This window comes from Grampus griseus (assembly GCF_964374135.1).
Source record: "Grampus griseus genome assembly, chromosome: 5".
NCBI classification, from domain to species: domain Eukaryota; kingdom Metazoa; phylum Chordata; class Mammalia; order Artiodactyla; family Delphinidae; genus Grampus; species Grampus griseus.
In genome coordinates, this window is record NC_138998.1 from 97,575,033 (window position 1) to 97,601,836 (window position 26,804).

Here is a 26,804-nt window from a genome sequence, read left to right on the forward strand (position 1 = left end):
GCGCGTCCCCCAGCTGCCCTCCGCGGCTCGAGCACCCCACTTCCTTCCCTCCCCTCCCTTGCGCTCCGGCCTGGGGTCTCCGGGCGGGGAGCGGAGGGAAGGGACGAAGGAGGAGGAGGTTTCGCGGAGTGAGGGGCGGAGGGGGTCCCGGAGCGGGGCGAAGCGCGCGCTGCCTCTCACTCTCCTGCCGCTGCCTTTGCCTCCTCGCCCGGTGCCGCGGCCCCGGGGCGCCCGCACTATGCAGGCGGACTGCCGGCCGCCGCGATGGCGAGCCGGGCGGTGGTGAGAGCCGGGCACAGCCCTCATCGTTTCCTAGTCCGGGCCGCGGCCGCCGCCCCCGCCCGGGCCGCGATCCCCCTCTCCCGCTCCTACCCCCTCCCTCCCCGCTCCAACTCCTCCTCCCCCTCCTCCTTCCCCATGCCTCTGTTCCTCCTCCTCTTACTTATCTTGCTCCTGCTGCTCGAGGACGCCGGAGCCCAGCAAGGTGAGTGGTTCCCGAGGAGTGCGCGGCGCGCGGAGCCCCGGGTGGGGGCGGGGGGGGGGCGTCGAGGGAGCCTCCTGGGCGCCGGGTGTCCGGGCCGTTAATGAATCTGCAGACGCGCGGGGTAGGTGCGGTGCGCTTCGGTGCGTGGCCAGACCTGGCCCCGCACTCGCTGGGTTGAGTTGATGAGATGGGCTGTCTGTTGTCCCCCAAGTTGGCGCGGCTTTACTTTTGGGGAATCCCATTCATTTTTCTGAAAAGAGGGAATTGAGACTTTGCTGTGAAGGCCTCCTTTTGGGTATTGTATTCTTCTACTGGGGAAAGTCTTGGAGAGGAAAAGAAGTTTTGGAGATGCGACTCCTAATGTTAAGCTAAATGGATGGATGGACAGAGTAGAAATGCAAGGTAATTAAATAGCATTTAAATCCATTGAAGGCAAGTGATGATAATTATCATCTTTTGTCAATGTGCTCAGGTTCAAAATCGAATGAAGTTTATTCTGGTTATCTTTGAGTGTTGGATTTAGAACATGCTCTTTGCAATCCCTGCCTATTCAGGATGGTGGTCTAGATTGCCTGGGTCAGACACTGGGTCTGGGACCCAAAGCAGCGTACTCTTGCCCAAATGGAGCGTTCCGTGTTAAAAGGGCAAGCCCTTACAGAAAGTGACAAAACTTTTTTCCGTTAACAATCCTTGAAAAAAAAACTTTACTGAATACTCATAATGGAAAGAGAATACCAGGCTGATTTCCTCCCCTTTTTAAGTACTTTTTTCAGGCAGCGAAAAGCAATTTTTGAAAGAGTTTGGCATCAGTTATTGAACACGTTTTTCCATTGCATTTCACTGCATTTTATTGCAGTGAGAGGGATAAGGATTGGATTGTTACTTATCGCTGGGAAGGGTTTTGGGTTTTGGGTTTTGGTTGATCTCCACATTTAAGTCCAGCTTAATGTTGCTGTCATGGTTTTCAGTAAAGTATGGAATCATGGCCATAAGCCTGTCATTATGAAGATGCTGAAACTTTGACAGGCATGTGGAAATAAAATGTAAATGGGAAAAATGTATTTGGTAAACTGACCTCTTTCAGATCTAGGCAGCATTCAGGTTTCAGTTAGATCATCTCCTTAAACGAATTCTTGAACATCAGCATTTAATAAATTAGTGTGAAATCCTTTCCTCCATTTAAGTTTTAGAACCTGTGCTTCTATTTTTCTCCTAGTAGAAAAAGCAAAACAGGCTTATATATGGCTAACACTGATCGATTGGGTCTTACTTTGTGGCAGGCACAGCCCTAAGTGATTTATGTCTATTAACTCACTTAATCCTCACCACAGCCATCTGAGATAAGTATTGTTATTCCATTTCAAATATAAGGAAACTAAGACACACAAAAAATAAGGTACCTTGATACAGAACTCTAACTACATAACCAGAATATTCTGACCATTTTGCTTATTTCAAGATCTGAAACTGTTTATATCATGTTTAAAAAATAATCTTTGAACAGTATAGAACCAGTTAAATGTCTCCCCTCCAAATGAGATAATTGCCTTGCTTTTAGAATTTCTTAAACCTGGTCTAATTAAACATGCAACATTACCTTATTTTTTTAAGTTTAATTTCAGTTTTTACCAAAGCATTTTAACATGGTTCTCTTTCACAGTGTCATGTTATATAAACATCAATGTAGATGAACACAAATAGAAATGATGCTGGTAATTTAAAAGACCTGATTTCTAGTCCACCTGTTTATTGGGTAAATTTTTAAAAATCATTTAATTTCTTTGTACCTCAGTTTTTTACATCAGTGATAAGAGAATATATACCTATTTCCTAGCTTGATGAAAATGAAATGCTAGTACACAGGAGTTTTGAAAAGGGTAAAGTACAAATAGCTATAACTGATTATCATTGTTAATCTTTTTTTTTTAATTTTTAAAAAATTTTTGGCTGCGTTGGATCTTTGTTGCTGCGCGCAGGCTTTCTCTAGTTGCGGCGAGCAGGGGCTACTCTTAGTTGTGGTACACGGGCTTCTCATTGCGGTGGCTTTTCTTGTTGTGGAGCACGGGCTCTAGGTGCGCGGGCTTCAGTAGTTGTGACACGTGGGCTCAGTAGTTGTGGCTCGTGGGCTCTACAGTGCAGGCTCAGTAGTTGTGGCGCACGGGCTTAGTTGCTCCACGGCATGTGAGATCTTCCCGGACCAGGGCTTGAACCCGTGTCCCCTGCATTGGCAGGCGAATTCTTAACCACTGCACCACCAAGGAAGAACCTATCATTGTTAATCTTGAGCTTACTAAATTGATAAAGTAAGGGCCATTTAGGTATACATTGCCTGAAAACTCAGGAATCGTATAGGATTTGAATTCCCTAATTTTTAAAAATTATATTTCTTACCCAAAGAACCCTGATGCGGTCTGTGGTGGAACTGCAGTCAGTGTTACTAGTCTAACAGATGTGCTTTAGGGTCCACTGGGATTCTTCACATAACCTAAAAAGAAGTCAAATTTCAAAATGAGAAGCAGTGCTTTAAAAAGCCTATAGAATTTTTAATAATAGGAATGTCTGCAATATTGTAATGTTAAGTTACAAGCTGGAGTTTTTACTCTCCTTTATAAGAAGTCTTGGTAAGAAGTCTGGAAGGATATAATTTTAGAAAAAGATAACAGTTGTCTTTTGATGGTAGAGTTGTAGATAATTTCTTTATGCTTTTCCAGATGTTCTGCAATTTACATATAGTCACAATAAAAAATAAGCTGTGAAAGAATGTTTTGTGATATATAGATTTCTTTTTTCACTTAGCCAGCCTAGGTAGAAATGCATTGAATGTGTATGCTGAGGTAGAACTGTGCTTCAGGATTTTTTTTTAATCTTTCAGACATCATTTTGAAGTAGCAGAAGATACTACACTCATTCCAATTAATGCCGTACATACATAGCTATTCCTCAGCAGATTTTCTGCTGACCAAGTGTTTTTTTCTTTTTATTTGGCCCAGAATAAAATTTATCATTGGTCTGAAAACTTGTCAACCTTTCACAACAGAGATGTATTTTAACCAACCTTATTTCATTAATATATGTATAAATTCTGTTTATTCACACCTGTTTAACTATGATGGTGTTTTAGGCATGGCTTGTATTTGTGTATTTTGAGTTCTAAGTTTGATATTAAATTTATCTTCAAAGTCTTTTTCTTTTTTATTGAAAGCATTTTTTCCGGTCGAATGTATGTCTTTCTAAAAAACTTAAATTTGTGGAACTTATTATGCTGATTGCCTATTTGTTACCGTAATAAATTAACTTAATAGGAAGTTGAGGGTCTACTGTGAATGAATTTAAGTCTCTGGTTTACATTATGACTGTAGGAATTTGTGTCACCTCATCTTAGGAGTTCAGCTTCCTCATTTGTGTCATGGAGGGTTTGCCTACCTTCTGGGTTAGAGTATTATTTGAATGTGGTAAAATATCAGAGGGATTAATTTTAAAAATCCATTGAGACTGACTTTATTCCTATTAACATGAAATGTTTGTGAAGGTAGTGATTTTTGTTGGCTAATTTATCAAACAAATCAGTTTCTTTCTTAAAAAGAATCATTCAATTTCACAATGATATTTGAACTAATGTGTGAAAAAAATATACAGTCTGTCAAGTAGTGCCTTTATTTGCTTGTGATGTGGGGAAATAGTTTTTGAACACTATTTGTGAATTGTCAGAAATGAAGAACATGTCCCTCTGCAAAGAACGTTTGTGATTATTAGTAATATTGACATTGTTAATTTAGAATTTTCCGTTATCTTTTTTTAGGTCTGATAAAACATTAGGGCTCTTATATGTACTTACTGTTCAGAGGCAAAAATCAGAGCATCCTTTTTCTGCTATATTTCTGATTAATTTTACATAGTGAAAGTTAGAAATATAGCACGTATTCCATATGTGTTAATGATCAGATTTTAAATCCACATTTTAAAAACTTGTAAATGAAAAATTAATTGTAAAATTACATGTTAATGATTTTTAGGTAGATTTCCCAATGTTATCAGCAGAGAGAAAACTTTATTTCCCTCTGGAAATAGTTAATAGTTCTATTTGAACATCTAAGCTTCATTCTAGAAGACCAACATTAAAAAAAAAAAACTTAAAGTAGTGAAATGGGTATGAGTTAAAGTACCAGAACTAAAACACAAATGAATTAATTAATTTCCAAAAAGAAAGAATCAGATAGTATGATGAGGAAAGGCTAGATTTACATAGAGTTAGATTTTAAATTTAGGACTATACTTTACAAAATGAACCTGGGGTGTGAAAGCTCAGGTGGTAATACTGGGTATTAATTGAATGCATGCAAGTAGTTTCCACTTCCACTTCTTGACTAGTTGGAAAGATGTGGAATGATGACATAAAATTATAAGGATCAGGAAAAGCTTTGTAGAGATAGTGATATTTGCTAAATGTAAATAGTGATATTTGCTAAATGTGATTGTTGAAATATGAAGTGAGACAGCTTGGCAGTTTTTCTTGTGTTGCTCATGGATTCAGTTTACTTTATAACAACCTTATGGCCTTAGCACTTTATTTATTTTAAAAATATTGTACAGATAACAATTATATAACAATTACTCAAAACCAAAAACTTAACTAATAATTATCCACAGTCCTACCCCCTTATCTATCCATTTATAATTTTTGTCTTCCTTTCTAGTGCATATTCACATACCTACATAATCTTATGTGGTTGTAATTTTAATAGTGTGGTGTTAAGTTCTGTAGACATATCATGTTAAAATTAATTTGTAGGCTGATTTAGCACACAGAAGCATACTTTGAAAATACAGCAAGACAAAAATTTCAAAATCTAAAAATTTTTCACAGGACATTCATTATTTGTGAAGTAATTATTATATTGTTTAGAACTGCTATTACATTATTTTCTTTATTTGATTAAATTCTTCATTCAGGATAGGACCTTTGAGAAAGTATGTCAGTTCAAAGTATTAGTTTAGAAACACATAATGCTAATTTTCCAGGTCCTTATGTGGATTAAATCAATATACTCCCATGAGGACAAAAAATACAGATATTCAAATAAACTAGAATTTAATGAATGCCAGTGTCCACTGAAGCAGATGGTGTAATGGGGTGATCTGAAAACGTTGCCAGAACATCACCTACTAGGTCCACCTGCACTCTAAAGGATATGTAGTTGAAAGAAGAACTTTGGTTAGCTGCTTGAATCATGGGGAAGACCGCAGATGCAAGCTCCCTCAACTGCTTTCTAAGGAGAGTAGGCCAGGAGTTCCTTTCCTTTGTGGAGTACAGTGCATGTGAGTTTGCAATTTAAGTGTGCAAACTTAATTGCTTGGGATAAGAGAGAAGATGCTGGTACTCTTTATCATTCTCTCATTAAAAACTCTCAGCATGGAAGAGTACCAACTATACGCTCCTAGGGATGTGTGCACATTGGTCAATAGAGTCCTGAGACAGTTACGATAGAGTAAAATATTGTCATTGTCTTCAGAGGTCCTACAGGCTAGTTGGGGAAATAATTATCTTCATGTTGGAGTATATGGATAAATAACCAAGGGAAGTTGCACAGTGCTGTGAGTTTGTAAGGGAGAGAGAGCTCACAATGCCTGGGAAGTAGGAAAAAACCTTGCTGATAAAATGATTTTAAGCAGGTAAGCTTTTAGGACTGGTAGGTTTCTAGTTCACAGGGATGGCAGACATTTCAGGAGTTATTAAGATCACAGCATCAGAACAGCAGGGAGTCAGGAAAGCATGTGAGTGTCAAAGCCATCCTTGCTGCAATGAGTAGCATGCCTCAGCCTCTGGTCCTGGCCCATTGCTTCCTCCTTGAGCCCCATACCCTGCACACTTGCCCCATATTTGGGCAAATATGGTTGCTTCCTAAGGACCAGGGTTCTGTGCACTGGGGTACTGCCCTCTTGGAGCTATGTTAATACTTCCATAGTGTGGCCAGCAGCCCCTTTATAAGATACAATCCAAACTCCTTTGCATATTATATATGTAATTTTTTCAGAGTCTGGCCCCTCCCTTTCTCTCTGACTTAATCTCATGCCAGCATCCCTCACCCTTGTATACAGCTCAGGTATAAGACTGAGATTTTTATTCCTCTAATATATAATTTCATCCTGTTTTGCCTTGTTCCTGATACTGATCTCTTTACATGTGTCATTTTCTCCACTTGAAGAGAAAGAGCCCCTTTCCTTGTGTGCTTGGTAACCTCCTTATCATCCTTCAAAACCCTTCTTGGGTATCATACCCTCTGGGAAGAGTTCTCTGTCACCACGCACACTCATCTCCAATAGTAATTTCCTGTTTTTTCTCTTCAGTCATTAATCACAATGTACATTAAATATTTATTTCTGGCAGAGAGTTTTATTCATTTTCTTATTTCTAATACTTATCATGATGTCCATCATTCAAAAATATGAATTTAGGGGAAATCCCTGATGGTCCAGTGGTTAGAATCTGGCACTTTCACTACTGAGGGCCCGGGTTCAGTCCCTGGTTGGGAACTAAGATCTCACAAGCTACTCGGCGGTGCCAAAAAAAAAAAAAAGAATTTAGAGCTCATTTCTGCAGTGAATCTGCTGCCCGAAGCACATTATTTGGAGTTAGTCTCTGGGCACCTGCATGCCCTTCACACTGTTGTCCTTTGTCTGATTCCCTCAGTCAGCAGTCAGAGCCTGGGCTTCTCAGTTCCATGAAAATAGAACCCTTTCTTGAACCTTAACCTACTTGCACAGGGCCTAACATTCTGTGCAGTGTTTTCCCAGCCTCCCTCTTCCCAGGAGCTAGACCTCTTTGCTTTTGTAATGAGAGGAGTCCTCCTTCAACTGCAACTCTGAACAGAGCCATGGTTTCTACTTAAAAAACACTGCTGTGCTCCCCTGTCAAATAGGTGGTATTTAAGAACTGTGCTAGCCTAAGTCAGTGTCAGCAAGTGGGGTGCACTCCTTTGCCCTCTCTTTCAGATTCTGATTTGAATAGCCACCTCCAGCCTTATAAAAGTCCCCCTAGTTTTGGTTCTAGTAGTTGCCTGCCTCCTTTTTCTTTGCCAGCCGAAATTCCTGGATAACATTCAGGTAGCTACAATAATTTGGTGTCAGGAAAGTAATGAGAAGCAGGCTGAAAAGGTCAGTGGGGACAAGACTGTGGAGAACTTTCCTTGTGGGGCAGACTGAAGAGTTTGTACCTGTGATGTTAGCAATGACATCATCCTTAGGTACCTCTGCTTCTCAGTCCATCTCTAGGTTCACTTGTCTCAGCCCAGGTTAGTCATCTCATTGATGCTTTTCCCCTTGTCTTTGACAGATCCCAAACCTGGCCCATGTGCCAGTCCCCACTGTCCTCTTTCTCTGGTTCTGGACAGCTCAAGGTTGCAGGAGAAAGGCATGTGGCCTTTGTGACTAGATCTGCCTCAATAAGGATGACTAATCAACCCTCACGTGGGGATTTCTGCTCAGCACAGTAAAACTTTGCCTCCTGCCTTGCCTTTTCTTCTTCCTGAAATCATCTCTTACACCTTATCCAAAACACTGCTTCATCAGGGAATATAAGTTGTGTTTTAGTATAATTTAAACTTCTGTGGTGCTTCTTACCTTGTACCTGGAAACATGCTCAGGATGCCACTGGCTTGTATATACATCTGTCAACTCGTTGCTTTCCAGGTACCTTATATCTCTGCTTTTTTCAATGACCAACTTTCTGACAAGTAGACTACATCTGTGCTGTACATTTTCTTAGTGTCCAGCATGCAAAAGATATTTGTTAAATGATGATTCCCTCACAGTCTAGCTTCTGCTCTTCTGAAACTGTCACTTAAACTGTGAGATTTTTTTCTTCTTTTAAACCTGAGAGCTTTCTTTGTCTTCACTATTTTTTCCGTGGGTGGACTTTGAAAGTATGGAGATATTGGAGTCAGACATACTTGGATTTAAATACTAGGCATGTCACTCTCAATGTTTTGAAATGTATAACTCACCTCTCTAGAATGTATGAGGGCTGCGATCAAATCTGTTGGGTAGTTGATAAATTTTGGTTCAATGAGTGAAACAACGTGTGAATGAAAATTTTGTTTCTCTTTCCCTACTCTACAGTTAAAATTTCCATTTTCAAGTGTTTGCTTTCTACTGAGATCCAGTGCTTCTCCATCCTTCTGCCCCTTCTCCCCATCCCACTTATTGTGTAGGAAAGTTCACCCCTAGCTTACTTAGTGAGAGGGGTCAGACCACGCAGTGGAGCCGTGTGACAGCAGGGCGTGATTGTTCACATATGTCCTTTCCTGGCCTCCAACCCACCCAGACCGTAATACTGGTTTTGTCCCCTCCCTTTTGACCTCTACTTTCTCTCTCCAACTTCCTACCTGTTGATAGATTTTAGCTTTCTTTGCTCTCCACCCTCAGATCATTTTCAGGTTCATGGTTTATCCCTTTCTTCTTGGTATGCCCTGTTTCTGGTTACTCTTTTTGTCCAAGATGCTAACTTTATAGGTCTGGATATGAGACAGACATTCTGTTGCACGGGTGGAGGAAGAGTGTTTTGGTTAGTGAGGTTATAGGGAACAGAAAATTAAATCTGCTTAAAGTAGAAAGGAAAAGTATTGGGACCATTCTGAGGTAACTTGTGGAATCTTCCTAAGAACTGAGCCAACCTAAGCCCAGGGAAAAGCAGGGATGCAGCTGGACCTCAGACACCAAGAACTCAGCTTAATTCTGTCTTGTTACAGTCTCGCTTTCTCTGCATGGAACAAATAATGGCTGCTGGCAATCCTCAAGGCTTGTAGCTTCAACACTGGAGAGATTCTGGGGTTTCCCTAACATACAAGATCCAAAAATGAGGGCAGGGCAAGTTGGCCTCACGTTGGCCCAGTGTGAGTCAGTACCCACCCTTGAACCAGTCAACTAACCAGGGGGCATGAGGTCATATGAAAACTGTTGCAAACTGCAGAGTAGTTCCCAGAAGGAAAGTGGGGTACTAGATACATAGAGGCATCATCTTTAAAGAGAGTGTTCACATTTATAGAATCCAGTGCTTTTGAGATAAGTTATTACCAAACCCTCACAATTACCTTGGGAGATGGGTGGTATTATTCCCATGTATAGCTGAGGATTTAGAGGTTAAGTGCCAGGATCATCTCAAAAGTTGGCATAGCTAGAATTTAAATCGGAAAGTCTGTCTGATTCCCAAGCCCATATGTACTTTTCTACTGTTATCACTTACCTACCAAGTGCCTACCACTGGCTTGTTTGGGTTTATTATTTTCTAAATTCAGCAGCATGTGTTAAGAGGCTGGTATGCCCTATTTCTATGTCTGCGGCTACCAAGGCGAACAGAATGCATTGCCTGGCTGTGACAGAGCTTTACAGCTGGTGTGGCAAAGCGACATAAGTATGCATAATTAAGCATATTCGGTACAGTAAAGAGACTTTGATGATGGAAAGGGAGAGAAAGACCAGGGCTTTCAGAAAGGTTTCCCAAAAGAGACAACGTTGAGTAGGTATTTGCCAGGTGGATATGAGGAGGAAGGACCTTATTCTCTGCAGAGCAGAGTAGCACGTGCAGTGGCGGAGGAGAGAGAGCGTGGAGCATAGAGGGAGTCACCCACAGTTCCAGAGCTGGAGCAGAGAGGTTGTGGGAAGAGTCAAGAGATGAGACGGGAAAGGGAGTCCAGCGACAGATTATTATGGACTTTGTATCCTTGCTGAAGAATTTGAGGTTTTATTGTATCACCGGTGAAGAACAGTTGAAGGATTTTTAAATAAGGGACCTATGTGACCCAATTGGTGTTTAAGAAACTGGCAGGAGTGTGGGCAGTGGATTAGAGCAAAGAAAGGAAGTGGGGAAACCTGTCAGAGAACTATTACAAGGGCCTGCACTCCTTAAGAGGGACGAAATTTAGAGATATTAAGGAAACAATGTATAAAACTTAATGACCAGTTAAATTTGAGAGAGCAAAGGTCATTTAAAAATGCTGGGGTTTTTTCTTTCTGGAATCCTCTTCTCCCTGCTTTCCACCTCCCTCTTCCACCAGTATTCCTGCCTAGTTAACTGTTATTTATCCTACACACGCACGTACGCACACGCACGCGCGCACAGACACGCACCCTATCATATCCATTACTTCCCTGCAACACTCATCGTCCCTGAAATTATTTACTACGTCTGTCGTACTATTCTGTAAACTCTGTAAGGACAGGGGCCTTGTCTGTCATTTCTCTTGTTCCTAGCACCTGGTTCAATGCTTGGCACATGGAGGATGTTCCCTGAATGCTTGGGGCACGTTGAGTTTGAAGTGCTGCGGAATTTCTGAGCAGAGGAGCTCAGTACAGAAGTAGATGACACGTTTGAGGGTTAGGGGAAAGGCTGGAGCCTACGGAGCATTCTCCCTTTTGGTGGTAGCTGAAGTTGTAGGGTGGGGAGATGGCCCAGGCAGCACAGAGGGCGGGGAAGGAGCTCTGGAGAACAGCAGCATCAGCAGTCAGTAGTTGGAAGATAAGTCAGCTAAGGTGCTACAGAAGTTGCAATTAGAGAGTCAAAAGAAGAACTAAGATGGGGAAGAAGAGTTTTAAAAAGGAGGGAGGAAAGATAAGGAAGGAAGGAAGATGGGAGGGAAGGAAGGGACAGCGATGCCACATGCTGTAGAAAGGTCACAAATGATAAAGATGGGAAAGTATTGACTTTTGGCAGCTCAGAAACAGACCGCTTTAGTGAAGAGTACATTGGAGAGGTAGGTCTGCCTTTCCTAGGGCTGCCGTAACAGATTGCCACAAATTTAGATGGCTTCAGACAACAGAAATGTATTGTCTTATAGTTCTGCAGGCTAAAATTCTGAAAGTAGGGTATTGGCAGGGCAATGCGCTCTCTCTGAAGGCTGTAGACCAGGGTCCTTCCTTACCCCTTCCTAGTTTCTGGCAATTACAGTCTTTGGAATCCCTTTGCATCATTCCAGTCTCTGCCTCTGTAGTTATGTGGTATTTTCCCTGTGTCTGTATCCGTGTCTAGATTTTCCTCTTTTTATAAGGACACCAGACATTGGATTAGGGTCTGTCCTAATCCAGTATGGCCTCATTTTAAATTGATCACATCTGCTAAGACCCTGTTTCCAAATAAGGTTACATTCACAGGTACCAGCAATTAGGAACATATAATTTGGTTGTTGGGACGGAGGTGGGCGGTGGGGTGGGGTGGGGTGGGGAGTACAATCCAACCACAACCCTTTGGAAACTGAATTGCAGTATTTTGAGCCTAGAACGAGAAGCAAAGAAGTAAGACATCGAATGTAGAGAACTGAAAAAAATCTCTCTGTAAAAGAAAAAAAAAAGTGAGAAAGAAAGTGGTAGATGTTGGGGAACACTGGCTGGAGAAAGATTTTTTTGTGTGTTTTTTTTTTTTGGTTGTTGTTGCTCTTAGTTTTTGAAATTTGTTAAAGTGCAGATCCTTCCTAGGCTCCACTGCAGAGCTACTTTCCAGTATATAATTTGCAAAAAAAAAGGCAAAATTATACATGTCATGCAAATATAAAATTAACACATGTCAAAGATTTTATTCAACTCATTAATTAATGAAGGAACCAGTAAGAAGTTGAAACATGTCCAAAGAATATTTGAGAAACTAGGTGTTTATAGGTAGTTTTAGGCTGTGATTGCTAGATTGGATGGCTAAAACTGTTTAATGGCCAATAGGGCCATAAACTCTAACATGTGGGATTATTTTTTTCAACTATACAGAAATTATATGCATCTCTACAAGACAACAGTCTACAAGTTTATGTGTAGCCAAGACTGGGACCTTTAATCAATGATAAACAACAAATCCAATTAAGTATTTTGCCCTAGCTTTTGGCCTCTATGACATTTAAAGGATCTGCTGCTCACCTTTATTTTTTTAACCTATTTCCAAGTTTCAGGTAATGTTTCTGACATATTTATTAGAATCTATGGAGACAGAGATGGGGCCTGAGAACCTTTACGTTAAATAGCCCTTAGGTGGTTCTAATGTTGAATAAATTTTGAGAACCACTGAGTAAGAGAATACCGAGTGGCTTTCAGTGCCTATCTGAGATCAGAACCTATTACTCTAATGACAACTATTCCCTGGATTGTGTGATTTTTTTCCCAGTAGTGCTCAGCTCCTGGGCAAAGAGAGATCATATGATCCAGGGTGGAGGGCTTGCCAGGCAGATCCTCAAGCAGGACATAGTGGCAAGGAAGTGAAGGTACCAGGAAGAGTGTAGTTCACACACTGGACATGAGGTCCAGGCTGGGTAGGGAAAGAAATGAGGCTAGGGCAAGATAGTAGATGGGCAGAAAAGAGAGAAGTTCACAGAAAGTGTGCAGTGGGTATAAGAGAGCAGAAGGGTCAGGAGACTGACCGAAAGAGTGAGACATTAAAGTTGCTGAGATTTCACAGGTGGGAGTAATCTCCGGTAATGGCAAAAACAGTCTAGGTTGTGGTTTCATGAGTTACCGAAGTGAAGTAGAGGTCGCTGGGGAGAAGATTAGTGAGAATTACTTTCTCATGATTTACACTTTTCGCAGGACACTGTACTTGAAGCTTTAAAGCTGATATAAATCTTCTAAAGTAATGAGCCATTGTTCTGATACCTTAGCTAGGTTGTGGCCAAACGCACCGGACCTACATGTGATGAGCAAAAGCCTTTCTGGTCTTTTATGACCATAATTACCCTCAAACGTTTATTGAGCACATTAGTATGGGTTAGGCCCTCGATAGTAGGTGTTTTCATACAGTATCTCTTTAAATTCTTACCCTCTGTGGTTTGAGATGTTAGTGTACCCATTTTACAAAACTCAGCTTTAGCATCAGTAAACAACCTTCTCAAGGTCACAGTGAGTGGTAGGTAGGGCATTCAGATTCATCAAGTGACTCCAGAACCAATTTGCTTAACCATTATGTACTATGTAGAGTGTGTGCTTGGTGGGGATCGGAGAGGATTTATACATCTCACATTCCTTCATGTGATTCAGTTTTGTAAATTATCACAATGCAGAGATGAGTGTGGGCTTAAAAAAGCTTGAGCTGAGAGCTATTTCTTTTCCTTTAAATTGCCACAGTAACCCTCTTTAGGCTCTCAGTGCATATCCATCTTAGGCAGTATTAAAAAAAATGAGTGAATTAAAATAGGACCTTGAATTATCTTTTCGAGATTGTTGTGATGCAACTTTAAAATCTTAAAGTAACAGGACTGGTATAGTACTTTTTAGTCTAAAAATTCGTAGTGCTAAATAAGAGATTAAAAATCTTCATTGTAGTCAAATGAAATAGGATATCCTTGTTAACGCTTGCAAGTTATTCTTTTGAACACTTTTCTACTCTCTAAATGCCTTTTTTTCAGTTTATTATAAGATCGCACAGATGTGTTACAAGATGTGACAGAATGACACTTACTTAGAGGAAGTATATAGTCAAACTCACCTGTTCACAGTGACGAAAATCCTTGAAAGCTTATTGGAAAAGTATAAACCTTTCCTAGTTTCTAAGAATTGTAATGAAAGTTACATTGCTCTACATTTTTGGAATATTTGTGCAAGCTTCCTGCTTTTGTCTTTGTTCTTGTTAAAGAAAGTATTTTTAGAAGTCATACAGTGTTCATGTTAATAAAATTAAATAATTAAGATAACTTATATTATTTTTAATAGTAATGTGACTAAAATATGGGGTTAGCTGGAGAGTCGCATAAAATCAGCATCATGAGCACATATTTATCCAAAAAACACACTTGGTTTGAAGTTTAGAAAGCAACCTAAAATAAGCATGTGTTCTTTGTTGTATTAATTTATTATTATTTAAATTAATGTTCTTTGTGTTTTCTCTAGGGAAAAGTAGTTTAAAAAAATTACTCAGCTATTTTCCTGGAACAGTACCAAAATTTGTATCTGGCTTAACACATCTGACCTGACAGTCTTCAGAGGAAGCGAACACATGTTCTATGAGTAATCCCCTAGATAAATCTGCAGCCAAACAACGGGGCAGTGAGATCAAATTCCAGTGTTTTTTCTCCACTGAAATAAAATTAAAATTCAAAAATTACATTTACAGGCTTCTACCCCTTATGGTCAGTTACAGTCTGGTGGGACCATCTGTGGCGGCGGGGGGCAGGGGAGGAGGAGAAGAAGCTGACAGTGATGGTGGTGATGATGGAGTTGGAGTTGTCAATGTGGTGGTGTTGGTGAGAGTGAGTGGATTGGTCCTACAATACCCATTTTGAAAATTATTTTTCCAGTAGTGGTTACACTCTCTTTGTCAATTCTGCCTTGTAAAAATGAGTAATAGTAGGTGGTATTAGCCTGATCACAGATTATTATTCTTTCCAGTTACAAAGCTTAGCAGAAAATCTGGAGACTTACTTCCTGACCCTATTACCATCCTTTTTCAAACCCCAATGTTAAATGAGGGCCCCTGACCAAGAAAAATACTTGAGGGCTGTAGACTAATAAGAAGGACCTTTTTTTCCCTTTAACTTAAAGAAAAATAAAGCATTCTGTTTACTTCTTTGACCTTGTGGGGAAAACTGTTCCCTGGGTTGTACCCTCAGCAAGTACAACAGCATTACCCTTTGAGCCAAAGGAAAAGGAACTAAACCCAGATCTTCTGTTGGAGATCCTAGCCTTTGCTCTACGTCAGCCCGTCTCAACCTCCACACTATTTGACTTTTAGGATCCATCACCCTTTACTCTGAGGAGCTGTCGTGTGCATTGTAAGATACTTTAGCAGCATTCCTGACCTCTACCCACTAGATGCCTGTGGCACCCCCCCACCCCAGAATTGTTCCAGTGTCCTCCACGCACATTTGAGAAACCCTGCTCTCAGTATATTAGGTGATTTGTTGATAATATTTTCTAGATTTTAGTGTTACTTTTAAATATTTTGTCCTATTTTAAGTATTTTGGTGTAGAATAGGCTTCGCTTTTAAGAACTGTAAAAATAAACTGGAAGCACATGTTCTAATTTGGGGGTAAAAGTGAGGACAAGATCTTTTTCTGATTTGAGAATTCAACATTGTCACCTTTGGATGCCTAGTACAGTGTTGTTCATTGCACAGGTGGGGACCCCTTAGTGGGTCAGGAAGATATATTTAAGACACTATTGAATCAAGGTGTAAAATACATTTCTTACTTTGGAATAACAGAGAAAAACATTTGAAAACTGCCGACCTAGTGTCCCTTTCCAACTGTAATATTCAAAACATACACTTCATAGCAGTAGGTATTTGGCCAGGCCAGCTTAAGCTATTTATCTAGTCAGGTTACACTTATCAAATAGTCTTGGAAATATGGAACATTCAAGTTTGTGCATTGCAGTAGATTTGAGACTTTCTTTTAACTTTAGTTTCTGGTGCGTATCGTCTTGTTTGCGAGAGGAGGAAGCTCTGAACTCCATCACATATTTTAGAACATTCTTGGCACGTTACTTGTGGACTGTTCATACCCTCCCCCTACACAAGATGCTGAAAAAAGACAGCTCCATTTTAATTGTTTTCTTCATCACCATGCATGCAAAAGTCCTGTTTTTCATCAGTTAGTATTTATTTTGTTAGCTTTTGTAGGAACTGTGCTGTATGGAGGAAATGGCAGAAAACATTTTGTGCATTTATTGAGAATCAAACATAAATATGAGCATAAAGATATTTAAGAATTGCTCCTAACACTCTGCTTGTAATCTTTTTGTAAAATTCATTTTAACACGACAACTTTAAGTTAAATAATAGCCTGTGGGGAATACATTAAATGCGACAATCTGCCATTACTAAGTCCTGACTTCAGCTGCTAATAGCAATATTCTTGGCTTTCTGAAATCCATCAACACTTCTAATCACTTAAGAAGCTGCCTTAGTTTCATACTTACTAAAGAAAATACATTTATAGTTTGAGTTACTTCATTTATTCAGGGCTACTTTTTAAAGATTGAAACACTTCCAGAAAGCTCATTTTCATCTTTTCAGTAGTAGCAGAACATTTTTGACTAGTTTCATATTTTTAGAAGATCTGTCTTAGGATGGTTGTCTTTTTCTCTAAGGAAAAATGTTAATGATTATTCAAAAGTTTTTTATATTACAATTCATTTATTTTCACAAGGGAGGTTTTTATATCCTTATGTTTTTAATTTAGGTAATATCCAATAGAGATATTCAAGGTATTTTCATGGTAGTTTCAGGGGAAATTTGTGGTTATTTTTCTTTTCCTCTGAGTTGTATAACATTCTAAGTTTTATATTTGCAAAAGATCAGTGGCTATGTCACACAAAAACTCACAGGTTTATTTAATGGTGGCTTTTTGTATTATGATGTTATTGAACTGCTATGCCTAGTTCTTGTGTGTGGAGTGAAGGCAAGTGTAGAAGATAGGTGAAGTTTAATGTTGGTTAAAAGCTAAGCTTTATGTGAGAGAGATTTGTTTAAGAAGCCAGATTGCTGGTTGACCTGTGAAAGCAGACTTAAGTAACAGTACTAGTGTGGATTTGGCGATAAAATTTCTTTATCAGCAAAAGATATGAAGTATTGAATCTAGGTACAGAATTGTTGTTCCTTCCTTAAAGCTAGTTTTGAGACTAGTTTGAGATAACTTTTTCATAGGTTAATGTACAGTTTCCTTATTCATTCAATTAATAAACATTTATTTTGCAACTACTACTTGTAGATACTGTATTCGTATTCATAGGCTTTTAAAGCTTTCATCTGTTCTAGTAACTGATATCAGCACTACACTGTTCTTAAAAATAAAAAATCAGTATAAAATTCTGTTACACCCATCTGTATCCATATTGAGGTTAAAACTCAGAAGTGTCACTTCTAATATAGTTTTCTTTGTTTTAAGTTCTGAACTCTTCCAAAAGGTGATTATAAATAGCTCTTTTGAAAGAGAAAATACTATTATTTTGAAAGGATGTATTCATTTTCCTATTAAAAAGACATCCATTTGAATCCCATCGTTAGGAACACTAAGCAGTGCAATTGGAGCAGCAGCTAAAACTTCTTAATCAGTATTAACGCCTCCTTCCAGGCGCTCAGTAAAATAACAAATTTTATGATAAACGGAAGAATGCAGATATTTGATTTTTACAAACAGTGTGTTAACTGTTTCCATATTCAGTTGCTGAAGAAATTTCTGGAGCAAATAATGCTGCTACCAAGATATGAAGGTCATTTTACTAATCTTTAATAAGTCTAATAAACTGTTTTTTCGTCGTCATTCTATAGGGGAAAATGAGGCTTTTGGGGAGGGACAACTGAAAAGTCAAATTTCAATAAAACATAAAATTAAACTATGAAATATTGCTTTAATGCCTTCAAGAAGGAATGCCTTGCATCATGTAATATGGTCAGAAATCTGCATAATCTTTAGTATAGTTTAAGTGTTTTTAGAAATCATTTGACTTCTCACAGGGATTTTTGAAGGGGTTTGTGCTATTTGTAACTAAATAGATGAAGCTGATCATATACATTTATTTTTATAGTTGACATTTATTTTGAACAATTACTATGAATTGGTACTCTTTTAAAGACTGGATTTATTATGACATATATATATAATTATTGCTAAGTTATGTTTACTTCTATTTATTTTGATTGGAAAGTTCTTTGAACTCATAAATTATACCAGTAATCATTGATTATTTTAACCTAACTTGGCTTCTCCTGGCTCCTGTGAGTAGACCTACTAAGAACTATGTTATCTGTTTTATCTTGTGTAAGGAATGTATTGGTGGTACAAAATATCTGACGTCATACATATTTTAAAATCTTCACAAAAAATCCTGATTATTTGTAGTGTAAGTTAAAGATGTAAAGAATAATTTATCGTCCTTTTAACTTTTTTTTTTTAAAGGTGATGGATGTGGACATACTGTACTAGGCCCTGAAAGTGGAACCCTGACGTCCATAAACTACCCACAGACCTATCCTAACAGCACTGTTTGCGAATGGGAGATCCGTGTAAAGATGGGAGAGCGAGTGCGCATCAAATTTGGTGACTTTGACATTGAAGATTCTGATTCTTGTCACTTTAATTACTTGAGAATTTATAATGGAATTGGAGTTAGCAGAACCGAAATAGGTAGGAAATTTTCAATACATCATTGCCCCAAGTTTTAAAACTGAAGCAGTGTTTGATACTTAACATTGAATAACTATGCTGTATAGGATATGTGGAAAATTATTGAAATGTGTGGAAATCTCAAAGTTGAATCTTCTTTTGGGAAGAGAAGATTCTTATCTGTTTATTCACTTTTCTAATAAGCCTGTGTTGGTACATTTGCAACAAGATGCCACTCTACTGCTTCTGAGGAGGAGGAAGTTAATTATCTTTTTTTGTTCATTTTGTTTTTCTTTGATCATTTTACTTGCAGTTAAAGAATGTAAGTATAATTCATGCTTAGGAGTCAGTATATCATGGTAATTAAGAGCATGGGTTTTAGATCCAAACTTCCTGATATGAAATACTTCTGCTATTAGCTTTCTGTGTGACCTCGGGCAAGTTACCTTATCTCTGTTTCCTCACTTGTAAAATAGGGCATGAACTAGTACATGTAAAGTGCTTAGAACTGTACCTGACATATAATATATGCTTAGTAAATATTAGCTGCTGTTGTCTTTATTCTTAGCTAAGAGCAGCTGGTTCTCAATTATGGCTGCATATTAGAGTCACTTGGGAAGACTTTTAAATAATACTATATACCTGTCCCCATTCTAGAGCAGTTCAATCAGAATTTATTCGGTGGGATCCACACCTCAGTATTTTTAAAGCTACCCAGGAGAATATACTTTGAGGTCAAGTTGAGAACCTTTGGCTTAGAGATCAGCACCTTTCTCTGAAGCAGGAAACATAGCAAAATTTGTAAGGCTGTCTTGGTGAAATAACATTATAACATAAAGAACTCTAAAATTCTCTGTGAGTTTATTTGGAAAGACTTATTGATACAGGTGTGTAACATGTCTTTCAGAACTGTAATTGGAGCCCACTATCTTGTTCTTTAAGCATCATGTTCATCTTCTGGCCTCCTCTCTGTCTCTAGTCAAACCATTCATCTCTTCTCCACTTTTTGGCCTCTTATCTATGAGAGGAACAATTCCTGGCCTGCTTACCTGGCTGCTGATTGATAACCTCTGTTGTCTCCCAATCAACTCTTGATTAACCTGGGTGCTTGATCACCACGTGCATATTGCCACAAATATATGGTATCGGATAAGCTTTTAGAAACTCGAATCGCCTGAGGATCTAGAAAACACTGTTACTGTAATACTGATAGAAGACAGTTGCATATTAAGTGCTTCCTGAGGAGATGCAGTAGGGAGTAAATGGTACCACCTCAGCAGTCTTGAATCAATAATAAAAAAAAGTGAACCACAATCTGATCATGCCTCTAGCAGTTTACATGAAATAAAGGAGCTAGAGAAACACACTTTATCAACCATAAAGACTCCTTTTTAAAAAAATGCCACTTATATGTAAAGGGGAGGAGGTCGAGGGAACTGTCGTTCATTTAGAGATACATCTTCCAAAAGTAGTGTGTGGACCTTGTTTAGGTCTTGATTCAAACTAACTGACTGAGAGAGGACATTTTTGAGAAAAGCAGAATCTCAAATTCTGTGGTAATGTTATATTTTGTGTATTCAATATCTGATTTGTTAGAGACACTTTGAAGTTCAAACAAAACGTCTCTGATTTGTTTTTAAATATTTCAGAGAAAAAATGGTAGGAAGAGGGCAGGTGAAACCAGAATGGCACACGGGTGAAGCTGAGCCATGGGCACATGGGAGTACATCTCTCTACTTTGATGTAGTTTTGAAAATTTCCATATTGAAAGTGCTTTTTGTTAAAAAGGAAAACCATAGGATTATGTATTTGCACAATAAGTAGTGTCATGTTGCTAGGCAGGAAGAGTGGCACGGGAAGAAAATTGAGCACAGGTTTTAAATCACTCACTGGGTTCTCATCATAGCTCCAGGACTTACTTGGTAAAATTCTTTCTACAAGTCATCAGCCCAGACTTCAAAGTCATCATCAGTACTGTAGGAAGATTAAATGAAATAATATTTTGCAGTGCTTGGGGTGTAGTGGGTGTCCACTACTCAGCTCTCCCTTATTTCCATTGGTTTTGTTTTTCCTTATTCTCTCTTCATACAGGTGAATGGAAAGCTGTAGAAAGGTCAAGGGGACGGAGTGATGATGGTTCCTGTTGAGCTTTAGTTCTGCTCCTCCCCCCACCACCTACCGTATATCACCACCTACCGTATATCCACTGGTCCTCCATTTGGGGAGCAGTTTGTGGTTAGTGGTAGAAAAGTAACTTTCCTGACATCACAGAGAAATAAAGGTCATTCAAGAATAACTGTTCTGGTTAAAGTAGATATGCCAGGAATTACAGAATAGAAACAAATACATTGGGTATCAAGATTCCAGTGATTATGGTAAAGAGTCCTCTTTTTCGGGCTTCCCTCTTGGTGCAGTGGTTGAGAGTCCACCTGCCGATGCAGGGGACACGGGTTCGTGCCCCGGTCCGGGAAGATCCCACATGCCGCGGAGCGGCTGGGCCTGTGAGCCGTGGCCGCTGAGCTTGCGCACCCGGAGCCTGTGCTCCGCAACGGTAGAGACCCACGTACCGCAAAAAAAAAAAAAAAAAAAAAAAGAATCCTCTTTTTTCTATATTGTCTTTTCTCAGGGTCTCTTCTGAACAGAAGCAGGTTCAAATGAGCTGCATTTTCCTATAAAAAAGTTTCCTATTTTGGTATAAAGCTTAGATTTTTGGTTTTTTTCTCTATAAGTGTTAATTTTAGGGACTTTTCTCCCCTGAGAGATGGTATTGTGAAATAATCAAGAAAAGAAAATGAAAGGAAGAATGATTTCTCAAGGAATCACTTTTTAAATCATAAATTCATTAGAATGTGTTTTAACTGATACAGCACTTTTGGACAGTTATTTTCTATTTTTTTGGATTGGGCAATAATGTGTAATATTATTTAAATATATGAGTTTATTATGATTTTATATAACAACTTTCTAAATAGCTAGACTGTCCAGAAATCTTTGTGAAATTAGTGTAGTCATACTCATTTCACTGACAAGCAGGTTGTGTTTAATGATAGAGTAAAGATTGGCTCTCTAGGTCTGTCCCTTTTTTAAGCAGATTGTATTGGAATGAGAAAATTCCATTGTGCCTTGAATTTTACTTTTCCATTTTGATTATTCTTTAATCCCTGGTGTCTGAGACATAGTGGTTGCTCTGTAAAGATGAAAATTAAAGTAAAATCATTCATTATTAATCTTAACTTTTTCTGTACATATATAAATATATATCTCCAAACTATTTTGCAACTTGTTTTTTTCTCTTTTAATATTTAGACATCTTTTCATATTGGTCCATAGACATCTGCTAGCATCATTTCCCTGATGGATATTGTTGATAACTAGTCCAAAAATGAAATTTAAAACCATATTAAAAAGAAAAATCTTTGCTTATGTGTAACCTTTTCCCACTCTATTGTATATATTTTCTTCCTAGATTTTGCTTAAAATTTCCATTTTAAATGAACTTTTTTTGGGATGAGGGATATTGTGGATGGATCTCTAAAAGAGAAGCTAAATATTTTAAAACCTAATAGCTATTAAAGGAAAATGCATTCTGTAGAAGAAATGTAAATGTGTCCGTGTGTTCAAAGTTATATTTAAAGATGTACATTCTGTCTTACACCTTCATCAAAGTACCTTTTAAAGTTGTCTCTTAAATCTTCAGGTGACATTTACAAAGAGGGAAACTGAGGTCCTCAGGGCTTCATCTGGTAAATGATTCCGTGTCTCTTGTGTTTTCAGAAAAGTTTCTCTTTCTGTATTGTTTGTCCCCTTTCTCTCTAATATGCTTAGGTCTTCCTAGTTTAAGAGAAAAAATAAATTTTCTTTCTCTTTACCACCATACCTCTTGAAAAAGCTATAGTGATGATAATATTAGGTATTTAATGATGATAATGATTGCTAATATTTTTTGAATTCCTATTCTGTAGAGGCTCAGACTAATCGTGAAAATAACTACCATGCATGCAGTGCTTGCTATGTGCCAGGTACTATTCAAATTACTTTTATCAATTAACTTATTTAGTCCTCACAAGAACCCTTGAGATAGATACTTTTATCACCCCCATTTATTACTGATGAGAGAACTGAGGCACAGAGAGGTTGAATAACTTCCCCAAGGTCACATAGCTAGCAAATTGCTAAGTGGGATTCAAACCTAAGCAGTCTGGCTCCAGAATTGGTGTCTTTTACTGTAAGCCCTTGACACACTTGATTCCATTGAATCCTACAAGAATCCTGTACATCATTCCCATAAAACAGATAAATAGAAGATCAGAGAAGGTAAGCAACTTGCCCAAAGTCATATAAGCAGAATTGGGACTTGAACTAAGGTCCGGCTAATAGCAAAGTCCATAATCTCAACCACTAGACTATAGAGTAATAGATACCAGCTGTTACTCTTTAATCTTTTACTGCATGGTCTCCTTACTGCAAACTGTTGAAAATAGAAACTTTTTAATAAACATTAACTTTTTCCTTTTAGCTATTTATTTTGGCATACTTTTTTTTTTTTTTAACCACGTGACGGCTTGCGGGATCTCAGTTCCCCGACCAGGGATTGAACCCGGGCTATGACAGTTAAAACCCCAGAATCCTGACCACTAGGCCACCAGGGAACTGCCTATTTTGACATAATTTTAGACTTAATAGAGAAGTTGCAAAAATGGGATAATTTCCATAAACATTTCACCCAGATTTTCCAAATTTTATCACATTTGCCTTATCCCTTTCCCCCACAAGCATACACTCTTTTCTAAACTGAGAGTACTTTCAAGCATGATGTTCCTTTACCCCTGTATATTGTGTTTATTTCCTAAAAACTAGGACATTCTCTTTACATGACCACAAAACAGTTATCACAATTAAGGAAATTAACATTGATGTAGGACTGAGCTACAGGAGCTGCTGAAATTTCTCCAGTTGTACAAATAATGTCCTTTATAGCAAAAGAAATTCTCAGATTATGTATTGCATTCAGTTGTCACATCTTCTTAGTCTCCATTACTTTGGAGATGAAAGGAGTGGACAGTTCCTTGGTCACTCCTTGTGTTTTGTTACGTTGACATTTCTGAAATAGATAGGCCAGTTATTTTGTAGGATATTTCTTAATTTGGATTGTCTGATGTTTCCTCATGATTAGATTCAGGTTACAGACTTTAGCAGGAATGCCACAGATGTGTTCTCAGTACTTCCGATCAGGAGGCTCACAATTTTGATTTGTCTCATTACTGGTGATGTTAACTTTGATCTATTGGCTAAGGTGATATCTCCCAGATTTCTACACTGTAGCTATGTTTCCCTTCACAATCAATATGCATATCGTGGGGAGACTCTTTGAAATGATGTAAATACTCCATTAATGATTCTTTTCTGAATCAGTTGTTATTATGATAATTGTCAACGGTGGTTTTCTTATGTCATCATTCCTTTTATGTTGATTAGGTTTTTCTTCCCTACTGAAAAAATGAGCTTTTCCTTCTCTCCTATTTATTTGTTTGTACCAGTGTGAACTCATGGATTCTTGTGTTAGTCCGTTGTTTATCATCCTTTACTGTCATTTGTTTTGATTCTCAAATTGTCCCAAATTTCCATTGAGAGCCTCTTCAGACTAGCTCCTGTCTCCTTTTGTGATGTCCTCATCATTTTTTAAGTACTTCCTTCTGGTCTGGCACAGGATTTTCTAGATTTGTCTTGTACTTGTCCTGTCTCAACCCTGAAATCATCCATTTCTTCAAGGAATCCTGTTTCTTTTTAGTGGAAAATGGTATTAGAAATCAATATCTAGTCTGTAACTTCAGGCCAGTTGGCTGGCATGCCCTATTAGCAGATAGATTTAGTAGATAAATATATGTATATATGTACTTATGTATATACAGGTACGCACATTATATCTTTTTCTATTTATCTACCTATATTGATTAAAAAGCATGAGTTCATACTGATACCTTTAATCCTAATCCAGCTTCACCAGGTTCATTCTGTTCCTTCCCTTTTCATACTGGTAATCACTTCTCTGACAGTGAGGTATCTAGCTCCTGTTGTCTACAGTATATGTACTTAGTTCACTTATTTGTTTAGTGCTATAATACACAGAAAATAGTTTCAGAATTACTAATCCATGCTTCTAAATCAAAGAAGCCTGCTACCTAGAATCCATACTTGCTTAGTCTGAACCTGAGGACCTTTAATCTAAATACTGTGTTCAGTACTGCCTGGGCTAGATTTCCCCCACCACCTCCTGCCCTCCAGTGTGGTTATGTTATTATCCATTTGTAGTATGGTTTGGTTCATTGACTTCTGTTCATATTCCATTGTAGGCTTTTTCTCTAGTTAGTTTTCTTTTTATTTTGTTGAGAATGTGAAACATTTACATGGTTCTCAAAGTTAGAACTGTACAAAAAGATATACTTAGATGAGTGACAGTCCTTCCTACTTCACTCCGTATTTTCTGTCCTTTCCACCCCATCTCCACCCACCCTCTGTAGCTAACCAGTTGTATTAGTCTGTTTTATCTTTTCTACTTCCATTTTTATACAAATGATATATTTAGATTTTATTTCCCCTTCTTATAAAAAAACCCTAATATACTATTGATATTCTTTCCTACTTTGTTTTTTCTCCCACTTAACAATGTATCCTGGAAATCATTCCACATCAGTTCATAAAGATAGTCCTTATTCTTTTTACAGCCACAGAGAACTCCATATTGTGAATGTACTGTGGTTCAACCACTCATTTATATCTGGATATATAGATTGCTTCTGGTATTCTATGGTTACAAACACTGCTGCAATAGATAACTTAATGCATATGTGTTTTTGTATTCTTGGAGGTGTACCTTCAGAGTAAGTTTCTGAAGTGTAGTTATTGGTTCAAAAGGTAAGTGTATACATAGATTTGTTAGCTATTGCCAAACTCACCTCTACAAGGATTGTGCCAATTTACATTTCCACCAGCAGTGCATAAAAATGCCTGCTTTTCCACAGCCTTGCCAACAGAGTGTGTTGTCATGCTTGGTAAGTTTTGCCCACTGATAGGTGAGAAATGATATCCCAGTATAGTTGTAATTTGCATTTCTCTTACTATGAGGAAGGTTGGACCTTTTATTTATTTTTTAAAATTTTTACTGAAGTATAGTTGATTTACAATGTTGTGTTTAATTTCTGCTCTACAGCAACGTGACTCAGTTATACATATATATTCTTTCTCATGTTCTTTGCCATTATGGTTTATCAGAGGATATTGAATATAGTTCCCTGTGCTGTACAATAGGACCTTGTTGTTTGTCCATCCTGAACCTTTTATTTATATGTTGAAGGTCCATTTTAAAAAAAAAAACAAAACATTGTTTGCCCACTCTTTCAGGTTTTTTGGTCTTTGTTTCTCGTAGGTATTAGGAATTCTTCTATCTTTTAGTGATATTAGCCTCTATGTGATATATGATGCAAACAGTTTCTCCTAGTTTGTCAGTTGTCTTTTGACTTTGTTTATGAAGCTTATTTATAGTGGGGATTTTTGCCATGTAAAATTTTTTAAATGTAGTAAATTCATCAGTCTTTTGCATCTGGATTCTGAGTCATATTTGGAAAGCCTCTCCCTATATCCCTGTTAAACGTAAATTTACCCATGTTTTCTTTTGGTACATTTATGTGGTTTCTTTTTTTATATTTAGATCCCTGGTCCACTTGGAGATATTCTCTTTTACGGTATGAAGTGTAGATCTAATTGTATTTTTTTCAGATGACTAACCACTTGTCCTAGCACCAGGCATTTAAAAGTCTGCCTTTGCTCCAGTGGTTTGAAGTACTACCTTTATCATATACTCAAATTCTGTATGTACTTGGGATCTGTTTCTGGACTTTCTGTTGTGTTCCACTTGTCTATTTAGTCATATACCAGAACCTCAGAGTTTTAATTATAGAGGCTTTATAGTGTGTCTTAATGTCTCATCTGGGTAGTCTCCCATTATAGATGTTCACTTCTGGCATTTTCCTGGCTATTCTTGCCTGTTAATTTATCTGTCAACTGTCCAACTTCATAAAAATGGTTGTTGGTATTTTTTAATTGGGATTATATTGTTTGTAAATTGTCTTTATGATGGTTGAGTCATCCTGTTTAAGAATAAGCTGCTTTTTTTCCATTGTTCAAATCTAATTTTGTTGTCTTTCAGGAGTGTTTAAAACTTTTTCTCATGTAGGTTTTACATATTTTTTGCTAAAAT

The 26,804-nt window shown here is 38.1% G+C and overlaps 1 protein-coding gene across 1 annotated transcript in view; it reads left to right on the forward strand.

Moving 5' to 3' along the window:
- Positions 1-264: 264 nt before the first annotated feature.
- The window catches only part of DCBLD2 (discoidin, CUB and LCCL domain containing 2), a gene marked incomplete at its 5' end in the record, with an annotated part of 87,931 nt that continues 61,391 nt past the window's right edge, over positions 265-26,804 (forward strand). Inside the window, 2 exons of the mRNA XM_082654496.1 lie at positions 265-484; positions 18,344-18,571. Coding sequence (XP_082510622.1) covers positions 265-484; positions 18,344-18,571 — 448 coding nt within the window. The remainder of the gene's footprint in view (positions 485-18,343; positions 18,572-26,804) is intronic.